General features: G+C 50.6%; 1 protein-coding gene across 12 annotated transcripts in view; it reads left to right on the top strand.

Annotated features, from left to right (window-relative positions):
- JAKMIP3 (Janus kinase and microtubule interacting protein 3) overlaps positions 1 to 17,832 on the top strand; it is a 70,980-nt gene that overhangs the window by 34,732 nt on the left and 18,416 nt on the right. For 4 of the 12 annotated variants that reach the window (XM_071564140.1, XM_071564144.1, XM_071564141.1 and 1 more), the window contains exons 5-17: positions 2,540 to 2,755; positions 4,269 to 4,388; positions 5,436 to 5,582; positions 6,301 to 6,432; positions 6,875 to 6,910; positions 8,324 to 8,383; positions 10,059 to 10,187; positions 11,879 to 12,007; positions 13,815 to 13,898; positions 14,526 to 14,588; positions 15,637 to 15,735; positions 16,570 to 16,668; positions 16,758 to 16,817. In XM_071564140.1, coding sequence (XP_071420241.1) covers positions 2,540 to 2,755; positions 4,269 to 4,388; positions 5,436 to 5,582; positions 6,301 to 6,432; positions 6,875 to 6,910; positions 8,324 to 8,383; positions 10,059 to 10,187; positions 11,879 to 12,007; positions 13,815 to 13,898; positions 14,526 to 14,588; positions 15,637 to 15,735; positions 16,570 to 16,668; positions 16,758 to 16,817 — 1,374 coding nt within the window. The remainder of the gene's footprint in view (positions 1 to 2,539; positions 2,756 to 4,268; positions 4,389 to 5,435; positions 5,583 to 6,300; positions 6,433 to 6,874; positions 6,911 to 8,323; positions 8,384 to 10,058; positions 10,188 to 11,878; positions 12,008 to 13,814; positions 13,899 to 14,525; positions 14,589 to 15,636; positions 15,736 to 16,569; positions 16,669 to 16,757; positions 16,818 to 17,832) is intronic. The other 8 variants (XM_071564139.1, XM_071564142.1, XM_071564149.1 and 5 more) reach the window with 6 other exon arrangements.

Here is a 17,832-nt window from a genome sequence, read left to right as displayed (position 1 = left end):
CCAGTGAGTTCCGAGGGGTCTCCTCTGTGCGTGTCCTTCATTGTATTAATGGCTGAGTGACGTTCTCCAGGGAGATGCTTCCTTCCATTTGTGCTGTTTCTGCAATGTTTGTGTTCGGAACGGGCTGCAAACACAAAATTGTGCATGTTTCAGGGTCGGGAGTGTGATGATATGAAGGAAAATGTGAATGTTGATGTTTCCTTGTGGTTTTATGAAGGTTTTCTAGCATTTGTGTGGGGGGTTTTCTAGAAAATGAACCATTATTGAAATGCTGTGAATTGTTTTGTGTTTTCTCCAGTTTCTTTGTTCCTCCCAATTTCATGTCTTGCCTTTGTTGTAACGTGTCTTTGTTTTCATATAAATAGGGATCAACTCCCTGACATTCTGCTTATTTTAGACAAATAACCATTTGATGATGTGTTACCCTGTCATTTGTACATCGAATTAGATTTCCCCCTGATTAGGGATTTAGCAGAAGGACCTTTGGTGCTCTTTGTCTCATTCAAAGTTGGCAGGCGCTGCCTCCATGGACCTTGTCGAAAGCACCTTTAGTCCATGGCACCCAAAATACATTCCATGTGTTCCACTGGACTCTCCTGATGCCAGTGGGACCTGCCAGCACCTGCTTTTCCCTTGGATGGGCCACGTTGGCATCAACTGGAAACAAAGTCCTTGCAGTGACTGTTGATCCCCAATGTCATTTTTTCCAGGTTTACAGACAAGGCAGAGATAAAACCATTAACACAGTTCTCACAGGGCAAGATGTTCTTATTTCAACCAGGCTAGGCTTAAAAACTGATCATTGAAATTAAACCTCTGAAGTCTCAAAAAGTGATGCCAAAAGTCTTGTATTTGTCTGGAACCAGCTCACAGGCACCTGAGGGCAGGGATATGGTTTCTTTCTTTCCACAGTCGTGTCTGTAAGACACGTGGTGTGTGAGTGTAATTAATCCTTCCCCTCCATGTATAATGGATGTGTCTGTGATCCAGCTGGAAGAGCCAGAGGTCCTGCTGCAGGGGGTGCACAGCACAGGCACCCAAGGCCATTGGGGCTGGGATTAGGGATTTTCATAATTAGGCAGGGCCCAACCACCCTTCCCAAGGGCTGGATCCTGGCTGATCCCATGGGATGTGCACAGCCCCTCAGCACAGGCAAACGGGGAAAAGAGAATGAGAGGCCACTGGACATTTGTCATTTAAGCACTTGATGATTTGCATAATGTTTATTATGTGTAAGCAAAACCTCTCATGGGAAGGGAATAATTAAATTGCTCACGAGAGACTTCTTGCAAAAAATATTTTAAAATTTACATTACTTCTATATTTTGCAAATTAAAAGGATATTCACATTTTAATATTTTTCTTTAAAAATTATGAATGCAAAATTTCCAAAGGTGATGCCCAAGGAAAATGCTGTAAAGTCATTAAGATGTTTCAGTAACTAACCAAATTGTGATGTGGATGTTAAGTTTTAATTATTTTGTAAAGAAATTCTGAAATGGTGATAAGACCATGGGGCGTTTCCCAATAATTTCAATGACAGAATTCCTGCTGAGAAAGAGGTTTGATTCTGGGTGGCCCCAGGAGAAGGGCGATGTTCCTGAAGTGGTTCAGCCCAGTGTTCGTGGTCCAGGGGCCCCGGAGCAGAGCTGTGTCTCCATGGGCAGGGGCTCTCTGGGGGCTGTTGTGGGGCTGTGTCTCCATGGGCAGGGGCTCTCTGGGGGCTGTTGTGGAGCTGAGCTGTGTCTCCATGGGCAGGAGTTGTCACTGAGCTGTTGTGGAGCTGAGCTGTGTCTCCATGGGCAGAGGCTGTTGTGGGGCTGTTGTGGAGCTGAGCTGTGTCTCCATGGGCAGGGGCTGCCTGGGGGCTGTCACTGAGCTGTGTCTCCATGGGCAGGAGTTGTCACTGAGCTGTTGTGGAGCTGAGCTGTGTCTCCATGGGCAGAGGCTGTTGTGGGGCTGTTGTGGAGCTGAGCTGTGTCTCCATGGGCAGGGGCTGTCTGGGGGCTGTCACTGAGCTGTGTCTCCATGGGCAGAGGCTGTTGTGGGGCTGTTGTGGAGCTGAGCTGTGTCTCCATGGGCAGGGGCTGCCTGGGGGCTGTCACTGAGCTGTGTCTCCATGGGCAGGGGCTGTTGTGGGGCTGTTGTGGAGCTGAGCTGTGTCTCCATGGGCAGGGGCTGTTGTGGGGCTGTGTCTCCATGGGCAGGGGCTGTTGTGGGGCTGTGTCTCCATGGGCAGGGGCTCTCTGGGGGCTGTCACTGAGCTGTGTCTCCATGGGCAGGGGCTGTTGTGGGGCTGTGTCTCCATGGGCAGGGGCTGTCTGGGGGCTGTTGTGGGGCTGTGTCTCCATGGGCAGAGGCTGTTGTGGGGCTATGTCTCCATGGGCAGGGGCTGTCTGGGGGCTGTTGTGGGGCTGTGTCTCCATGGGCAGGGGTTCTCTGGGGGCTGTCACTGAGCTGTGTCTCCATGGGCAGGGGCTCTCTGGGGGCTGTTGTGGAGCTGCTGCTCCTGTGTGATTCTGTTCTCTTCTCCTTGTAGATGGAGGAGATTAAGTTTAAGGACAGAGCAGTCTTCGTGCTGGAGAGAGAGTTAGGGGTGCGAGCCGGGCACGCTCAGAGACTGCAGCTCCAAAAGGAGGCTTTAGATGAACAACTGTCGCAGCTCAAGGAGTCTGACCGGCACCTGAGCAGCCCCAAGCGGGAACTTCCTTATGCAAGTGGTGCAGGAGACGCTTCAGATCATTCAGGAAGCCCCGTAAGCACTTTCACGTGGTTTCACCTCAGCGGGGCCCAAAGGGCACCAAGTGGCAGAATCTTGAGGAGCCCCTGGAGCAAGAGCTCTCCCATGGCCGAGCTGGGCAGCCCGAGGTGCCCACTCCATGCTCCCATTCTGCCCAAACATTGAGTTTTCCAATCAGACCCTGGCATGGGAGAGCTGTTGCTTTCTGTGGCTGTTTCCCGGTTGGTTTGGTTTGGTTTGGTTTTGTCAGCGGGGGAACTTTCTCTGTCCTTTCTCTCCTCTCCTCACCACACCATGCTCAGCCACCCGCCTCAGTCGGACAGTCTGACACGATTCTGCCAACAAACGATGCAAATGCATTTCTCACCCAGTGATGTGTGTGTGCAGCTCTGGGGCCACGAGCAGGGGCTCGGGAGCAGAAGGACGAGGCCAGTTACAGAGGGAGTGGGGAAGGCAGTCCTGGTGGGAGCAGCCAAGCCCCCCAGCCCCTGGGACAGCCCTGCCAGGGGCTCTCCCTGCCAGTGAATCTCAGACCTCCTAACCTACTCTTTTCTACTTATTTTCTGCAATATCCAGACCATTCAATTTTAGCCACCATGGCTTTCTCAGTGTAACTGTGGCCCCTTTCTGCTTTGGCATTTCTTGGTTCAGATAAACCCCTCAGGTAACTGATCTCGTTCCTCTGATGTGTGCAGGTCGTCCTCATTGCTGCTCCTCATCAAGATTTCTTTTGCAAGAGCCTCGATTTTCTTAGTACAAGTGTAAAATTTATACATGAGCAAACCAATCTGTTTTATTCTATGGCCCAAGCCTCTCCTGCACCTGTTGAATGAGGAATCCTAGACCCCCCAAAAGTGCCACCAGCACTGTGGACACTAATTTGCCTCTCTGAGTTGTACTCAACTTCTGCCAAAGACCAGAATAAGTCCTAGAGAAGGGGGAAAGTCTGTCATGTTTGTCAACAGCTGTAACTTCTCTGAACAAGACAACATCTATCTATATTACCTTCTAATTTGATTTAAGCCTTTTCATTCAAATAAAGGGCTACCCCTGTGGCTTTACAAGTGACTTTTAGAACCCCATAAGGGTGACAGTTTTGTGGAAGAAGAGCTTTTACAGTGGCACAATTTCATGGATTTTCCCCATTTATACTTGATTAATTTTAATAATATCATTTTCTTACGGCCAAGTCCTCAGAGTGGGCGATGTGTCTGAAGCTCTCAGTTCAACAGTGGCATCACTGGAACATGGCCTTCAGTTTGGACATTTTCTGTTTCCAAGTTACCATTTGTGACTCTGTATTGCCAATGCATATCCATACTCCTGCATTTGCATTCTTTGTTACATTTCCACTCCTGACTTCCCACTGGTCTCATCCTGCAGCTTTCCATAGTCACTTGGGCTCCACGGGTTACACTCTGCCTGCTAACGCTGTGAAATGCTTGGATTTGGGATAAGAAAGAGCTTTGCAGACGTGCTGTGGCAAGCGCACTTATGAACAGTTATTTGCAGTTGATCTTTGTTTTAGGAACAGCAGTTGGATGAAAAGGACGCGCGGCGCTTCCAGCTGAAAATCGCGGAGCTGAGCGGCATCATCCGGAAACTGGAGGACAGGAACGCGCTGCTGTCGGAGGAGAGGAACGAGCTGGTGAGGGCTGGGGGGAGAGGAACGAGCTGGTGAGGGCTGGGAGGGGAGGAACGAGCTGGTGAGGGCTGGGGAGGAGAGGAACGAGCTGGTGAGGGCTGGGGGGAGAGGAACGAGCTGGTGAGGGCTGGGGAGGAGAGGAATGAGCTGGTGAGGGCTGGTGAGGGCTGGGGGGAGAGGAATGAGCTGGTGAGGGCTGGGGGGAGAGGAACGAGCTGGTGAGGGCTGGGGGGAGAGGAACGAGCTGGTGAGGGCTGGGGGGAGAGGAATGAGCTGGTGAGGGCCGGGGGGAGAGGAACGAGCTGGGGAGGGCTGGGGGGAGAGGAACGAGCTGGTGAGGGCTGGGGGGAGAGGAATGAGCTGGTGAGGGCTGGGGCAGGGGAGGAATGAGCTGGTGAGGGCTGGGGCAGGGGAGGAACAAGCTGGTGAGGGCTGGGGCAGGGGAGGAACGAGCTGGTGAGGGCTGGGGGGAGAGGAACGAGCTGGTGAGGGCTGGGGCAGGGGAGGAACAAGCTGGTGAGGGCTGGGGCAGGGGAGGAATGAGCTGGTGAGGGCTGGGGGGAGAGGAACGAGCTGGTGAGGGCTGGGGGGAGAGGAACGAGCTGGTGAGGGCTGGGGCAGGGGCTGTGCTGCTGGGGCACTGCCTTGGCACAGAAACACCAGAGGGTTCCTCCTGTGCCTTTTGGAAATCCTGGCTGCCCCTCTGTGCTGGTTTAAAGGTAAACTGGCAGGAGAAATGAACCCAATATGAAGGAGACTATAAGTCAGAGTTACAATTTAATAACAATATTACAATAAATGCAATGGCACAAAGAGAAAATCGTTTTAACCCCCAAACCCCAGCAGTACAACCCAGCCCAGGGCACAAACACAGTGGCGTTTGGTGGCCTCTGTGCTGAGCCCCACGTGGTTCCCACGAGTCCAAAGGAAAAGGAGGTGAAAAAACCCACCTGCATCAGAAGAAAATACTGCTAGTGGGATTGTTAAGAAAATTATTAATATATTCACTGAAAAAGCTCCAGAGGTGGTAATTCTCTCTCTGTCTTTCAGTTAAAGCGTCTCAGAGAAGCAGAGAGTCAGTATAAGCCCATTCTGGACAAAAACAAACGCCTCAGCAGGAAGAATGAGGAGTTGTCACATGCCTTACGTCGAATGGAAAATAAATTAAAATTTGTGACCCAGGAAAATATCGCAATGGTGAGTGTCTGTGTGCTCCTGGGAGGGTGGGGTTTGGGGCTGAGGGCTCAGACATTGTCCCAAACCTGCAGGCTCCTCAGGAGACTGTGCCCATTCCAGCCCTTGCTGTGCCATTCAGTGGAGTGTCCTGTGCCTTGGACGTGTCTGGTTTTACACAAACATGTAAAATGTGAGAAAACACAATGCAAATGTATTTTAGCCTTGAAAACAGAGCTCTGAAGGAAAGGAATGGTGTGAGCTTTGCACATGTTGATCAGGCAGCTGCTCCCTCAGGGGCTGCTCATCCTTCACAGGGGCACAGATCTCCCCTCTTTCTGCCCCATCCCTGGAAATGTCCAAGGTTGGACAGGGCTTGGAGCACCCTGGGCTGGTGGGAGGTGTCCCTGCCCATGGCAGGGGGTGGCACTGGGTGGGTTTAAGGTCCCTTCCGACCCAAACCAATCTGCGGTTTTATGAATTATCTTCGATTTTCCTGCTGGAATCACCTCATAGTCCCTGGGAAAGCTGCATTTGTGACTCTGCCCTTTTTTCCAGTGAGAGCAACAAACTATTCAGCATGTTTGCAGCCTGGATATGAGGCTCAGCAAAAGGGAGCAGGAGAGCTGCCAGTACAGCCATTAGAGAGATGCACCACTCACTGTACAGGGAAGGGTTAGACAAGTCCTTTGGCAAAGCTCCTGATGTTTTTCTCTTCTGCTCTGTGGTTTTTGGTTTTTAGAGGCAAAGAACTGGAGCAATACGGAGACCAAGCTCCTTAAATGACCTTGACCACAGCCAGGAAGAAAGAGAAGTGGATTTCCTGAGACTGCAAGTCATTGAGCAGCAGAACATCATTGATGAACTCTCCAAGGTAAGATGTGACAGTCACAGGACAGTGACTGAGGGCCCAGGCCAGGGGTGCTCGGGGTCCTGGGAGCTGACGGGCACAGTGGGCAGCAGTGGGACCTGGCAGGCATTTCTTACTAGTAATAAAATTAATCTGTGGTTTGCTGTCTAGAGAAAGCCTTTCCACCTGCAGTGCACTGGCAGGACAGAGCCATGTCTGGCACATATGCTGGTGGCCACATCCAGCACCTGGGAGGGAAAGTGTCTGAGCTCCTTCACCTGGAGACACCACTGGGGCCAAAGATTCCTGTGTGCACAGGGTGGTCTGCAGACTGGGTTCCTTCTCAGTCTCTGGAAACAGGGAACACTAAAATCCTAATATTCCTCTTCCAGAAAAGAACTTTTATTTCTTTCCTTTCTTCTTAAGCCTGTCCACTTACTGACATTATTTCATTCTTTCTCATCAGACCCTGGAGACTGCTGGCTATGTGAAGAGTGTCATGGTAAGAATGGCATTAACTTCATCCCCATGTTTGTGCACTTGGAATTGCTGCCTATGGAAAGCAGCCAGGGTGCAATAGTGTTTATTCTCCCTCCCATCTCTGTTCAGCAGGGAGCTGACACACTGTTTTCTCAGTGTAGGAGTATCAGCAGTTGTTCACCAGAGAAGCCCCAGTGAGAGTGGAGAGGAAAGCTTTAATCCCACCACCTGCCCCAGTGGTGTCCCCATCTCTGGGACAGCTCTGCCACATGGGAATTGCACCTGCTTTGCTCTGGTTCCCCCTGGCTTTGTGTCCCCCACACTGCCCTGTGCCCAGCCCCTGCCCTTGCCCGACCCGTCCTGTTGTGATCAGCACAGACCTCGTGGGGCTGAGCACTAATAGCTATTGATGGGCTGTCCTGTTCCCCATGGCCAAACGAGTGTTTGATTGGCCTCTGGCACTGCTGCTGACAGTGGCATTTGCCATTGGCCTCATGGCAGTGGCACATTGTCAGTGTCCCACAATGTCATCACATCCTTCTACCAAGTGGTTAAAAAGAAAGATCAAAGGGTTTTTCCTTTAGAACTTCCCTCTCTGCAATCCTGGGCTTTGCCTGGTTTGAGGTCCAGAACAGAGACCTTTTTCCCAGTTCTGTAAAAGGTTATCCTGACTCAATGAAGAGGAGAAATTCCTGGCTGGGAGGGTGGGCAGGCCCTGGCACAGGTGCCCAGATCAGCTGTGGCTGCCCCATCCCTGGGAGTGTCCCAGGCCAGGTTGGACAGGGCTTGGAGCAGCCTGGGCTGGTGGGAGGTGTCCCTGCCCAGGGCAGGGGGTTGGAACAAGGTGATTTTTAAGTTCCCTTCCAACCCAAACCAGTCTGGGATTTGATAATCCTATGATTTCTTCTGATTGGAAAAAATTCTTGGCAGTAATAAATGCTCAAATCTTTTCCAAGAGGTCCTGGGAACCTGCAGATCCTTAGAGAAGGAGCTGAGTCTCAAAGTGCTGAGTTCAGACAGCCCCTGAATTTTGTGCAGTGGGGCTGGTACGTGTGTGCACCTTCCAGAGGCACCAACAGCCACCAGAGCCAAGGGCAGGACCAGGCTCTGCATCTCCCCCTGGGCAGGGAGAGCAGAGCCAGGGCATGGGCTGCAGTGCCACAGTCACCCACAGAGCAGCTCCAAGGTGACACCAAGCTCTCAGTGCATTGTGTGGCTTATAATCAGCTCTATTTTAGTTTGATTTTCAAAAATATCAAGAGCAATTGCTGCTTGTGTATGCAAACCTGAAAGATGTTGGAGCAAACTAACCCGTGCCTGGTGACAGTGGCCAGCAGTGGTTCTTGTTTCTTGCCCAGTGGCTCCCAGTGCTGAGGTGGTTAATTTAAACAGCAGCTCTCTGCAAACAGCTAACACATGTCTCTGGTTCTTGCAGGAACGTGATAAGTTGTTAAGGTTCAGGAAGCAAAGGAAAAAAATGACAAGAATTCCTAAGGTAAAATCACTCCCTGGGATGGTGACATGGTGAGGGGCAGTGCTGGCTCTGGGGCTTCAGGAGAATGTTCCCTGAGGAGTCTGCAAATGGGTCCTAAGCTTAAATGTGGGTGACATGGTTCAAGGACATTCACAGACTGTTTGGGGATATTCAGGAAAAATCTGGGAGAGGCAAAGGACCCCTTTGATTGCACATTCTGAGCCTTTCCATGCTCTGCACTTACCCTGTGGGACTTTGGTGGGATGTGGTTGTCTTTAGAGGAGGCAGATTTTATGAATTAACACATCTCAAAATGATCTTGTAATGGTGCTGCCTGAAAACACGTGTATGTTGTGAATAATTCATGCTGGTGTTTAGTAACATGTAGAAATTGCCCACTTGGAGAAGACACAGTTGGAGCTCAGGGAAAAGGGAGTGTTAGTTAATGAGAGCTTGGCAGGGTGTTGATGTACATATTAACACTGTAGTGGCACAGAAAGGTTTAATGTCAGGGACTGCAAACACTCTGTGATCTACAGATGAGGAATTAGGGTGGGTCTGGAGCTAAAGAACCTGTTAATAACTAATTGAGGTTGATGGAAGATCATTCCTGTCATCCTGCACATGGCAGACCTTCCAGAGGGAGGCACGTTCTGTCTCTGCCTGAGAGCTGGATGGGGCTTTGGCCAAGGGCCTGGAGGGACAGGACACAGGGAATGGCTTCCCACTGCCAGAGGGCAGGGACAGATGGGATACTGAAGGAATCCTTCCCTGGGAGGGTGGGCAGGCCCTGGCACAGGTGCCCAGAGAAGCTGTGGCTGCCCCATCCCTGGGAGTGTCCCAGGCCAGGCTGGACAGGGCTTGGAGCAGCCTGGGCTGGTGGGAGGTGTCCCTGCCCATGGCAGGGGGTGGCACTGGGTGGGCTTTAAGGTCTTTCCAACCCAAACTTGTTTGGGATTCTGTGATTCTCCTTCAAAAGTTACTCACTGCAAACTAAAACAAAAAGCCAAAATCCAGCTATATTGTTGTAAATCATCAGTTAAAAATATCTTTCAATCTATGAAATGTTGTCTTTGGTTTTCAAGCATTTACAGTAAATTTTTCTTTACCACCACTCCCCTCATTCTTTTAAACTAAAAGCAATTTCGAGTGGAAAACTGGATTTCTTCAAACCATAAACTTATTGCTGTGGTGATTAAATTAAGTTAGAATATTTGTTGAAAATCTTAACTTTCCATGTGACAGTTGTGATGTTGACAGAGGGGATGTTGTGGTGAGATGGATTAAAAGGTATTTCACTGCACAGGTCCAGCCTCACACTGAGGTGAACACTCAGTGAAAAGAGTCCTTGGCCTGAGAGAAACTGTGAGGAAAATACATTTAAAAGGGAAGGGCTGTGAGGTCACACACTGTGATACCTGATGACAGATATGACAGTCCAGTGATTTAAATCATTTTCACTGTTGTCAGTGGCATGGGGTGAAAACACCTCTGTGTGTTCACATGTGCAGAGATGGGCCAGTTCCCAGAGAGCAGCAGAGTGAGAATTCCATCAGCCTGGACCTGGGGTTCCTGCCAGGTGTCCATGCTCAGATGCCACAAGGACACAGTTTATCCAGGTGTCCAGGGCTGTGCCCAGGCCAGGGGCTGGCAGGGCCAGGGCTCTGCCACCCTCCCTGACCTCTGTCTCTGCCAGAAGCCAGTTGTGGAGACGTTTTATGGCTACGACGAAGAAGCTTCCCTGGAGTCAGATGGTTCCTCCATCTCCTACCAAACTGACCGGACAGACCAGACCCCCTGCACTCCTGAGGACGACTTGGAGGAGGTACTTATCAAACCCCCACGTTATTTTGGTTTGTAACCTTGGCAATAATTCCTGATGGGAGTCCTGGTGTGTTCTGTCATTTCTGTCTCACCTCAGATCAGAAAATTGGCCATTTATGTTAAATTTGATGCTGTGCATGTTGGTTGGTATCTCTGGGTCTCAGGTCTTCAGTAATTTCACAGCTTTTAGCCAAGCTGGAAATATTACATCCTAAGAATATTATTATTACAGAAGTTTTGTAGGTCAGAGGTCTAAAAAGGCTGAGAAGTTGGACAGCCCTTGGGAGATCTGTTCACTCTGAGCTTGGCTGCAGGTTTGGGCACGTGTAGTTTGGGTCAGATCTTTCTGTTTGCCATTCTGATCTCAGCACAGGGAGTGAGGTCGGTGTGTGGGGAAGGAGCAGGAAATATCCCCCTAAAGCTCCAGGAAAAGGCTCATTCCTCACTGGGTTATGGAGGTTGGGCTTTTCTGGAGGCTCTGAGTGCAGAGAACACAAAGGTAATACAAATTAAAAGGATTATTTTTCCTGGTGTTCTGCAGAGCTTCCCTACAAACATGTTCCCCAGTGTGTGTCAGATCACTGGACCATTACACAGTTCTGGGATTAACAAGAAGCTTGTAACAAACAGAGCACTGGCTGCAGGTTCTCTGCTGCCCCTTCACCCCTGCCCTGGGCTGGAGTTAGAGCTGTCAGAGGCAGCCTGGGGAATGCCTGTCCCCATCACAGGAGATCCGTGCTGGTTCCCAGGCATGTGCTGCACTGCAGGAAAGCTGAGTGCATTTGTGGGACCTGTTTGCTTTTCCTTCCTCTGTGTTTTCCCTTGTTGGGCTGGGGGGAGTTGGTGCCTGCCCCCAGCACTGTAATTCCATTTCATGTTGGGTGAACCATTCCAGGCAGCCTGACATGAAAGCATTCCATGCTGGGTGTTGTAAGGAGCATGAAGAAGATGAAGGACTCCTTTCATGTTGCTGTCACCACTTCTACAAGCATTAGCTCTGGATTCCTGTTTTAATAATTGAGTGAGGCTGTCAGGCTTGGCTTCCTCCCCTCACTGGAAACCTTTTTTTGTTCAAAAGAAGTTGGATTTTTACCCCTAATGTGATGATTTTCCCTGTTACAGTAGGAAAGGGTGATGCATCATTAGTGTGTTACATGAATGGCAAGTTTTCATCTTTCCAAGGCAGGGGATTATCTTTTTATTTCTATATTGCATTTTCTGGAAGGAAATGTTTAGAGAACAGAAGAGAAATAGTCTGAGGGCACATAAACAAGATCCTAGTGCTGTGCTTCCCAAACTGCACTTCCAAAGTGATAGTTCTGGCCCTAACAGAGCTCATGCCCTCTCCTTCTGCTTGCAGGGCATGGGCATTTCAGAAGTGATAGTTCTGGCCCTAACAGAGCTCATGCCCTCTGGTTCTGTTGCAGGGCATGGGCATTTCAGAAGTGATAGTTTGGCACTAACAGAGCTCATGCCCTCTCCTTCTGGTTGCAGGGCATGGGCATTTCAGAAGTGATAGTTTGGCACTAACAGAGCTCATGCCCTCTGGTTTTGTCCCAGGGCATGGGCATTTCAGAAGTGATAGTTTGGCCCTAACAGAGCTCATGCCCTCTGGTTTTGTCCCAGGGCATGGGCATTTCAGAAGTGATAGTTTGGCACTAACAGAGCTCATGCCCTCTGGTTCTGTTGCAGGGCATGGCCAAGGAGGAGACGGAGCTGCGGTTCCGGCAGCTCACCATGGAGTACCAGGCGCTGCAGAGAGCCTATGCCCTGCTGCAGGAGCAGGTCGGGGGCACCCTGGATGCAGAGCGAGAAGTTAAGGTCCACATGGCTTCTATTACATGGACATCAAGGGCTGGGATAGAGGGGGAGGGTGGGGGGTTCAGCTGTACCTGCTCAGGTTGTTCTCAGGCTCCTCTGGGCAGCCAGGCTGGAGTTCAGGGCAGGAGCTGCCGAGGGCTCCAGGTCTGACTCCAACCAGGCTGCCCTGGAAGGGTTTGCTGAGGATCCACCATTGCTGCAGCTCAGTCTTTTCACCTTTGATCAGTTTAAGGGAAATCCAGGGAGAATTTTGTATGAGAATCCTTGAAATTAAGCTCTTTTTCTACAAAGAACTAGGACAGATAGCCTTAAATGTATAATGCGTGGTGTTTAATTCCCTCTGGGATCTGAGAGATTACATGGTTCCTCATAAAATGTTTAGAAGGCTTATAGCTGAGATTTCTTTCTCTTAATTAAATTGCAGAGTGCCCTGTGCTGCTCTGCCTGCCCCTGTGCTCACACAGCCCCTGGGGCTCCAGACAGCTGGGCTAAAATAGTGCATTTATTCTGAGTTTGTGGTATGGTACAAGGAGTTGGGAAGGAATTCCTGGCTGGGAGGGTGGGCAGGCCCTGGCACAGGTGCCCAGAGAAGCTGTGGCTGCCCCATCCCTGGGAGTGTCCCAGGCCAGGCTGGACAGGGCTTGGAGCAGCCTGGGCTGGTGGGAGGTGTCCCTGCCCATGGCAGGGGTGGAATAAGATGAACTTTAAGGTCCCTTCCAACCCAAACCATTCCATGGCTCTGTGAAGGAGTAGGCAGGACTTGCCATGCCCAGAAAGTGAGGGTGAAACAGTCAGTAAAGGGGCTAAATCCTGCTCTGAGCAAAGATCTGAAGTTTAAATGAGAAATGCACCTGCAGAGCCCTGACTTGGCCCCACATCTGTTGTGTGAGGGGTTGTCCAGGAGCACTCCCAGTAGATCAAGGTGAAATGCATGAAGAGTGACAGAAGCATTCCCAGGCCTGATGTCTGCTCTGAGGTGGTAGGGATTGCACTGGGAAAGAAAACCACACTGAACCAAGACATCCCAGCAGGAAAAGTGACTTGATTTTAATTTTTCCATACTGAGCAAAAAGAGAAACCAGTGCAGGTTGTGCAAACAAGATAATTTTCAGTGTAAATAATGGGATAAATAGCAGAGAAATAGTTTGAGGAAAGAAAATGTTCTATAAAACTGTTTAATGAATAAGGCAGCTGGTAATTATTAGACTTATTCTCCAGAAAACACGTGTAGGAAGATGGTGTCTATTTAACTAAGCAAGAGGTTCCAAGTGCAGTAAAAGATGTCACACAGGTACTAAATAGACAAGGCAGTAAATCCCAGGAAAGGTACCAAAGGCACAGCAACCAATGGAATTTGCCATTCTCTACTGTTATCTATGTGGAGTCTGCTCTGAGCTTTTGAACTTGCCCCAGATTTGAGGCCCCCAGGTGTGCTCAGAATTGTGCCATAGTAGTTTTGTTTTCCTGAGGAAAGGGCTTTCTGCACTCCCTGTTCCAGAGCAGGGCTCTGCTGGCTGCAGCCTGGTGTGACCAGCTGTGAGGAGCCACCTCTGCTTCGCTGCTTTGTTAAGCTGGATTTGAATCTCGGAATCATTATCCCACCTCCCAGACTTCTTTGATTCCTGTCTGATGCTGTGTGCTCAAATTCATTCTGCCAAAGAGCTTTAGAAATCACTTGTTGAAGTGCTTGGTGTTTTAAGTATTTTCTGTACCTGCGTCAGCTTTGGCCTTTTGGAGAAAGCAGGATTTATTTTTATTTTTGCTGTGTTGTTTATCAGTTCACTGTTTTTCCCTGTGTATCCCACAGACACGTGAGCAGCTCCAGGCAGAAATCCACCGGTCCCAGGCTCAGATAGAAGACCTGGAGAAGGCCCTGGCTGAGCAGGGACAGGTAACTCTGCAGCCCCCCCCAGCCCCTGCCCCACCTCCCTGTGGGGAACCAGGAACTTCCCAGGCAATCCCAGCTTGGGCAGTACTTTTCCAGACAAGCAAACAAACAAAAAGCAAAAAAGCAAAACTAAAAAATAGACAGAAAATGATTTTGAGAACTTTAAAATAATATGAAATCATTTCATCATTACCTTTGCAGCATAACCCCCTACTGGTTATGCCCATGGTGATAAACAGTGCTCTGGGCTTTCTGGGGTTTATGTATCCCTCAGACTAAGAGATTAGTTTCCAAATAAGGTTTATTATTACTGATCTTCAGAAATGCATAATTTGTATTTATCAGAATAGAAATTTAATAGTAGACACATCCCTTTTAATACAAACCAGTTTTTTACCTTGAAAGAGTTTTTATTCACTGGAGTATTTCTCTTTTATTTGTGCACTACAGACTCTGTTGTAAGATGGACAAGTTTGGCTTAGGAAGTTATTTTAGAAAAGAATAGAATTACAGTTTCATATGCAGTATTGCTCTGTCCCTGTTTCTGTGAGATTTAGTGAAATAGCTGCTGCTGTGTTGGTGCTAAACTTTGCCAGCTTCACCTGCAGTGTTGGTGCTTTCCTTGCCCAGGACATGAAGTGGATTGAGGAGAAGCAAGCGCTGTACAGAAGAAATCAGGAACTGGTAGAAAAGGTGTTCTATTGTTGCTTCTATTTGTATTACTCAGAAAATATTTGTAGCTGAAGGGATGCAGAAGGGGCAATATTTTAATCTGTATCACACAGCTCTGTGAAAATAATTAATGTATAACATGTGCTCTCCATGGCTGGGCTCCTGTGTCCCTGCTCCTGGTGGGTTTGGGGTGGGCTGGGACCCCCAGTGCTCCCAGTGCCTCTGGGGTGGGCTGGGACCCCCAGTGCTCCCAGTGCCTCTGGGGTGAGCTGGGACCCCCAGTGCTCCCAGTGCCCCTGGGGTGAGCTGGGACCCCCAGTGCTCCCAGTGCCCCTGGGGTGAGCTGGGACCCCCAGTGCTCCCAGTGCCCCTGGGGTGAGCTGGGACCCCCAGTGCTCCCAGTGCCCCTGGGGTAAGTTGGGACCCCCAGTGCTCCCAGTGCCTCTGGGGTGAGCTGGGACCCCCAGTGCTCCCAGTGCCTCTGGGGTGGGCTGGGACCCCCAGTGCTCCCAGTGCCCCTGGGGTGAGCTGGGACCCCCAGTGCTCCCAGTGCCCATGGCATGGGCTGGGACCCCCAGTGCTCCCAGTGCCCCTGGGGTAAGTTGGGACCCCCAGTGCCCCTGGGGTGGGCTCAGTCCCCAGTGCTCCCACTGCCCTGGGAAGGGACCCCCGGTGCTCCCAGTGCCCAAGGGATGGGATGGGACCCCCAGTGCTCCCACTGCCCTGAGGTGGGCTCAGCCCCCAGTGCTCCCAGTGCCCCTGGGGTGGGCTGGGACCCCCACTGCCCCTGAGGTGGGCTGGGACCCCCACTGCCCCTGGAGTGGACTGGGACCCCCACTGTCCCTGGGGTGGGCTCAGCCCCCAGTGCTCCCAGTGCCCCTGGGGTGGGCTGGGACCCCCACTGTCCCTGGGGTGGGCTCAGCCCCCAGTGCTCCCAGTGCCCCTGGGGTGGGCTCAGCCTCCAGTGCTCGCAGTGCCCCCAGCCCTGTTCCAGCATGGTCAGCATGTGGCAGATCAGGAGTGACTGTGCCAACAGTGCTGAGGATGAGTTGCTTTGTTTATTTTGCAGATCAAACAGATGGAAGCTGAGGAAGCTCGTCTGAAACATGATGTCCAGGATGTGAAGGACCAAAATGAGCTGCTGGAGTTCAGGATCTTGGAGCTGGAAGTGAGCAAATGTGACAGCCACGGTCCTGCCCTGGGCTGTGCCACCCAGGGCCGGGGGCACTGTGGGTTTGGGAACAGTGAGAGCTGGAGAGGCACACATGGCACTGAGTGAGACCAAAGGGCTTGCTCCAAAGTGCTAAAAAAAGGGGGAACAATCCCCAAACAGCCAGGGATCAACACTGATATTCTCCATAGATTGTTCTGTCAGTGTTACTGCTCAAGTAGTTTTAAGATCCTAAAGGCTGTCTCTTGCTGTAGGGGTACATTTTACTGTTCTCCTTCTGTCCTGAAAAGGCAAAGAGGTAAAACCAGAACAGATCATCCCTGGAAAAGAAAAATAAAAAGGAACCTTTTTTTATTGCCGAAAATGATCACAGTGTTTCACCTCTTACTAAACCTGCAGGGGAGGAATCATGTGGCAAATGCAGTCACTCCCCTGAGCCTTCTGTTTTGTGTATCCCTGCCTGTACAGACAGAGCCTGGGAGCTCTTGGAAGCTGGTTCTGAAACTCTCCAAGGAGGCATTAACAAAGGAGCCACTTACAGCCCAAATTTCAGTGCTGTCTGCATTGTGTGTATATGTTGTGGGTATGGTTTTGTTGAAATCTCTTACTGCCCACAGCAGCTGTGGCTGCCCCATCCCTGGAACTGTCCCAGACCAGGCTGGACAGGGCTTGGAGCAACCTGGAAGAGTAGAAGGTGTTCCTGCCCATGGCAGGGGTGGGACTAGATTGTCTTTATTGTCTTTAAGGTCCCTTCCAAGCCAAAGCATTCTGTGACTGTGTGATGTGACTGACACACCAGAGTGGGTAACCAAGGGATTATTGTCCTTTCAGGAGAGAGAGAGACGTTCCCCTGCCATCAACTTCCTGCACGGCCCCTTCACGGAGGGGAAGAGCCCCCTCCAGGTGTACTGCGAGGCAGAAGGTGTCACAGTAAGGCATTCTCCTCTCCTCTCCTCCTCTCCCTAAACAAAAGCAGGTGCTCTGGGCTGACTCCTGGTTCTCCATTTCTCTCTTGTCAGGACATAGTAGTAGCAGAGCTGATGAAAAAATTGGACATTTTAGGGGATAACGCCGTAAGTGTATGTTCCTTTAATCAATTGTGCATGCTTTGGGGAACACCTGTCCTCGTGTCAAGTGAGCAAGGCTGCCTTGGCTTGGTGCTGCACAGCCTCTCCTGCCTCTGCTTTGGGCTACAAGTGAAGCATTTTCTGGCTTTTTAAGGATTTGTTACTTCTGAAGTGCCACCCAGGGGCTCAATGTCACCATATTGCTTTTAATCTTTCTGTTATTTGGAAAATGATGTTGATGTTCAGTGTTTTCTGGCCACTGGTCACATGGTTTCTTGATTTGCTTGCTCTGCATTTCCCTTCCTTTTGCATTTCAGCAGCTGTGTGCTTGAATTTTTTCTAATAATCTGTGAACTCTTCATAGTAAACAGGTTATTAAACAAAAAGTTACACCAGCAGCATGAAAAGGAGAAGCAAACACTAAGAACTTTGCCAGTGTTTCTGCTTCAGCAAGTGGCAGTGCCTGATCACAGCCACGTGCATGGGAGCTCCATGTGCCCTGTGTGTTCTCTGCTGTGCTCTCCTCTCTCAGCAGAACCCTCAGGCTCCAGCCCAGGGTCTCAAAGAGCCCTCATCACTCTGGGGTGCTCCTGGGAGACCCCACCACCTGCCCTGGGGCTGCAGAAGGGTCCCCACCGTTCTCAGCTCTGCACCTGGGCTGCCCCAGCTCTCCCTGTGCCTTTGGGCAGGTTGGATACCAGGAAAACGCCATTCCCAGGACCACAGGGCAGCCTGGAAGTAGCAGAACTATAAGTACCTGAGAAGAGTGAGGGTCTGACACAGGTGCCCAGAGAAGCTGTGGCTGCCCCTGGATCCCTGGGAGTGTCCCAGGCCAGGTTGGACAGGGCTTGGAGCAACCTGGGCTGGTGGGAGGTGTCCCTGACCATGGCAGGGGGTGGAATAAGGTGAACTTTAAGGTGCCTTCCAACCCAAACCATTTTGGGATTCCATGATTCTCTCCCTGCTGCCCAGCACTGTCCCTGTCCCCAGGCTGTGCCTGAAATGGCAGCTCAGCACAGTCCCCCTG

Source organism: Pithys albifrons, chromosome 9, assembly GCF_047495875.1.
Source record: "Pithys albifrons albifrons isolate INPA30051 chromosome 9, PitAlb_v1, whole genome shotgun sequence".
Taxonomy (NCBI): domain Eukaryota; kingdom Metazoa; phylum Chordata; class Aves; order Passeriformes; family Thamnophilidae; genus Pithys; species Pithys albifrons.
The sequence above is the reverse complement of the archived record's forward strand: the minus strand, read 5'-3'. Positions and strand labels throughout refer to the sequence as shown.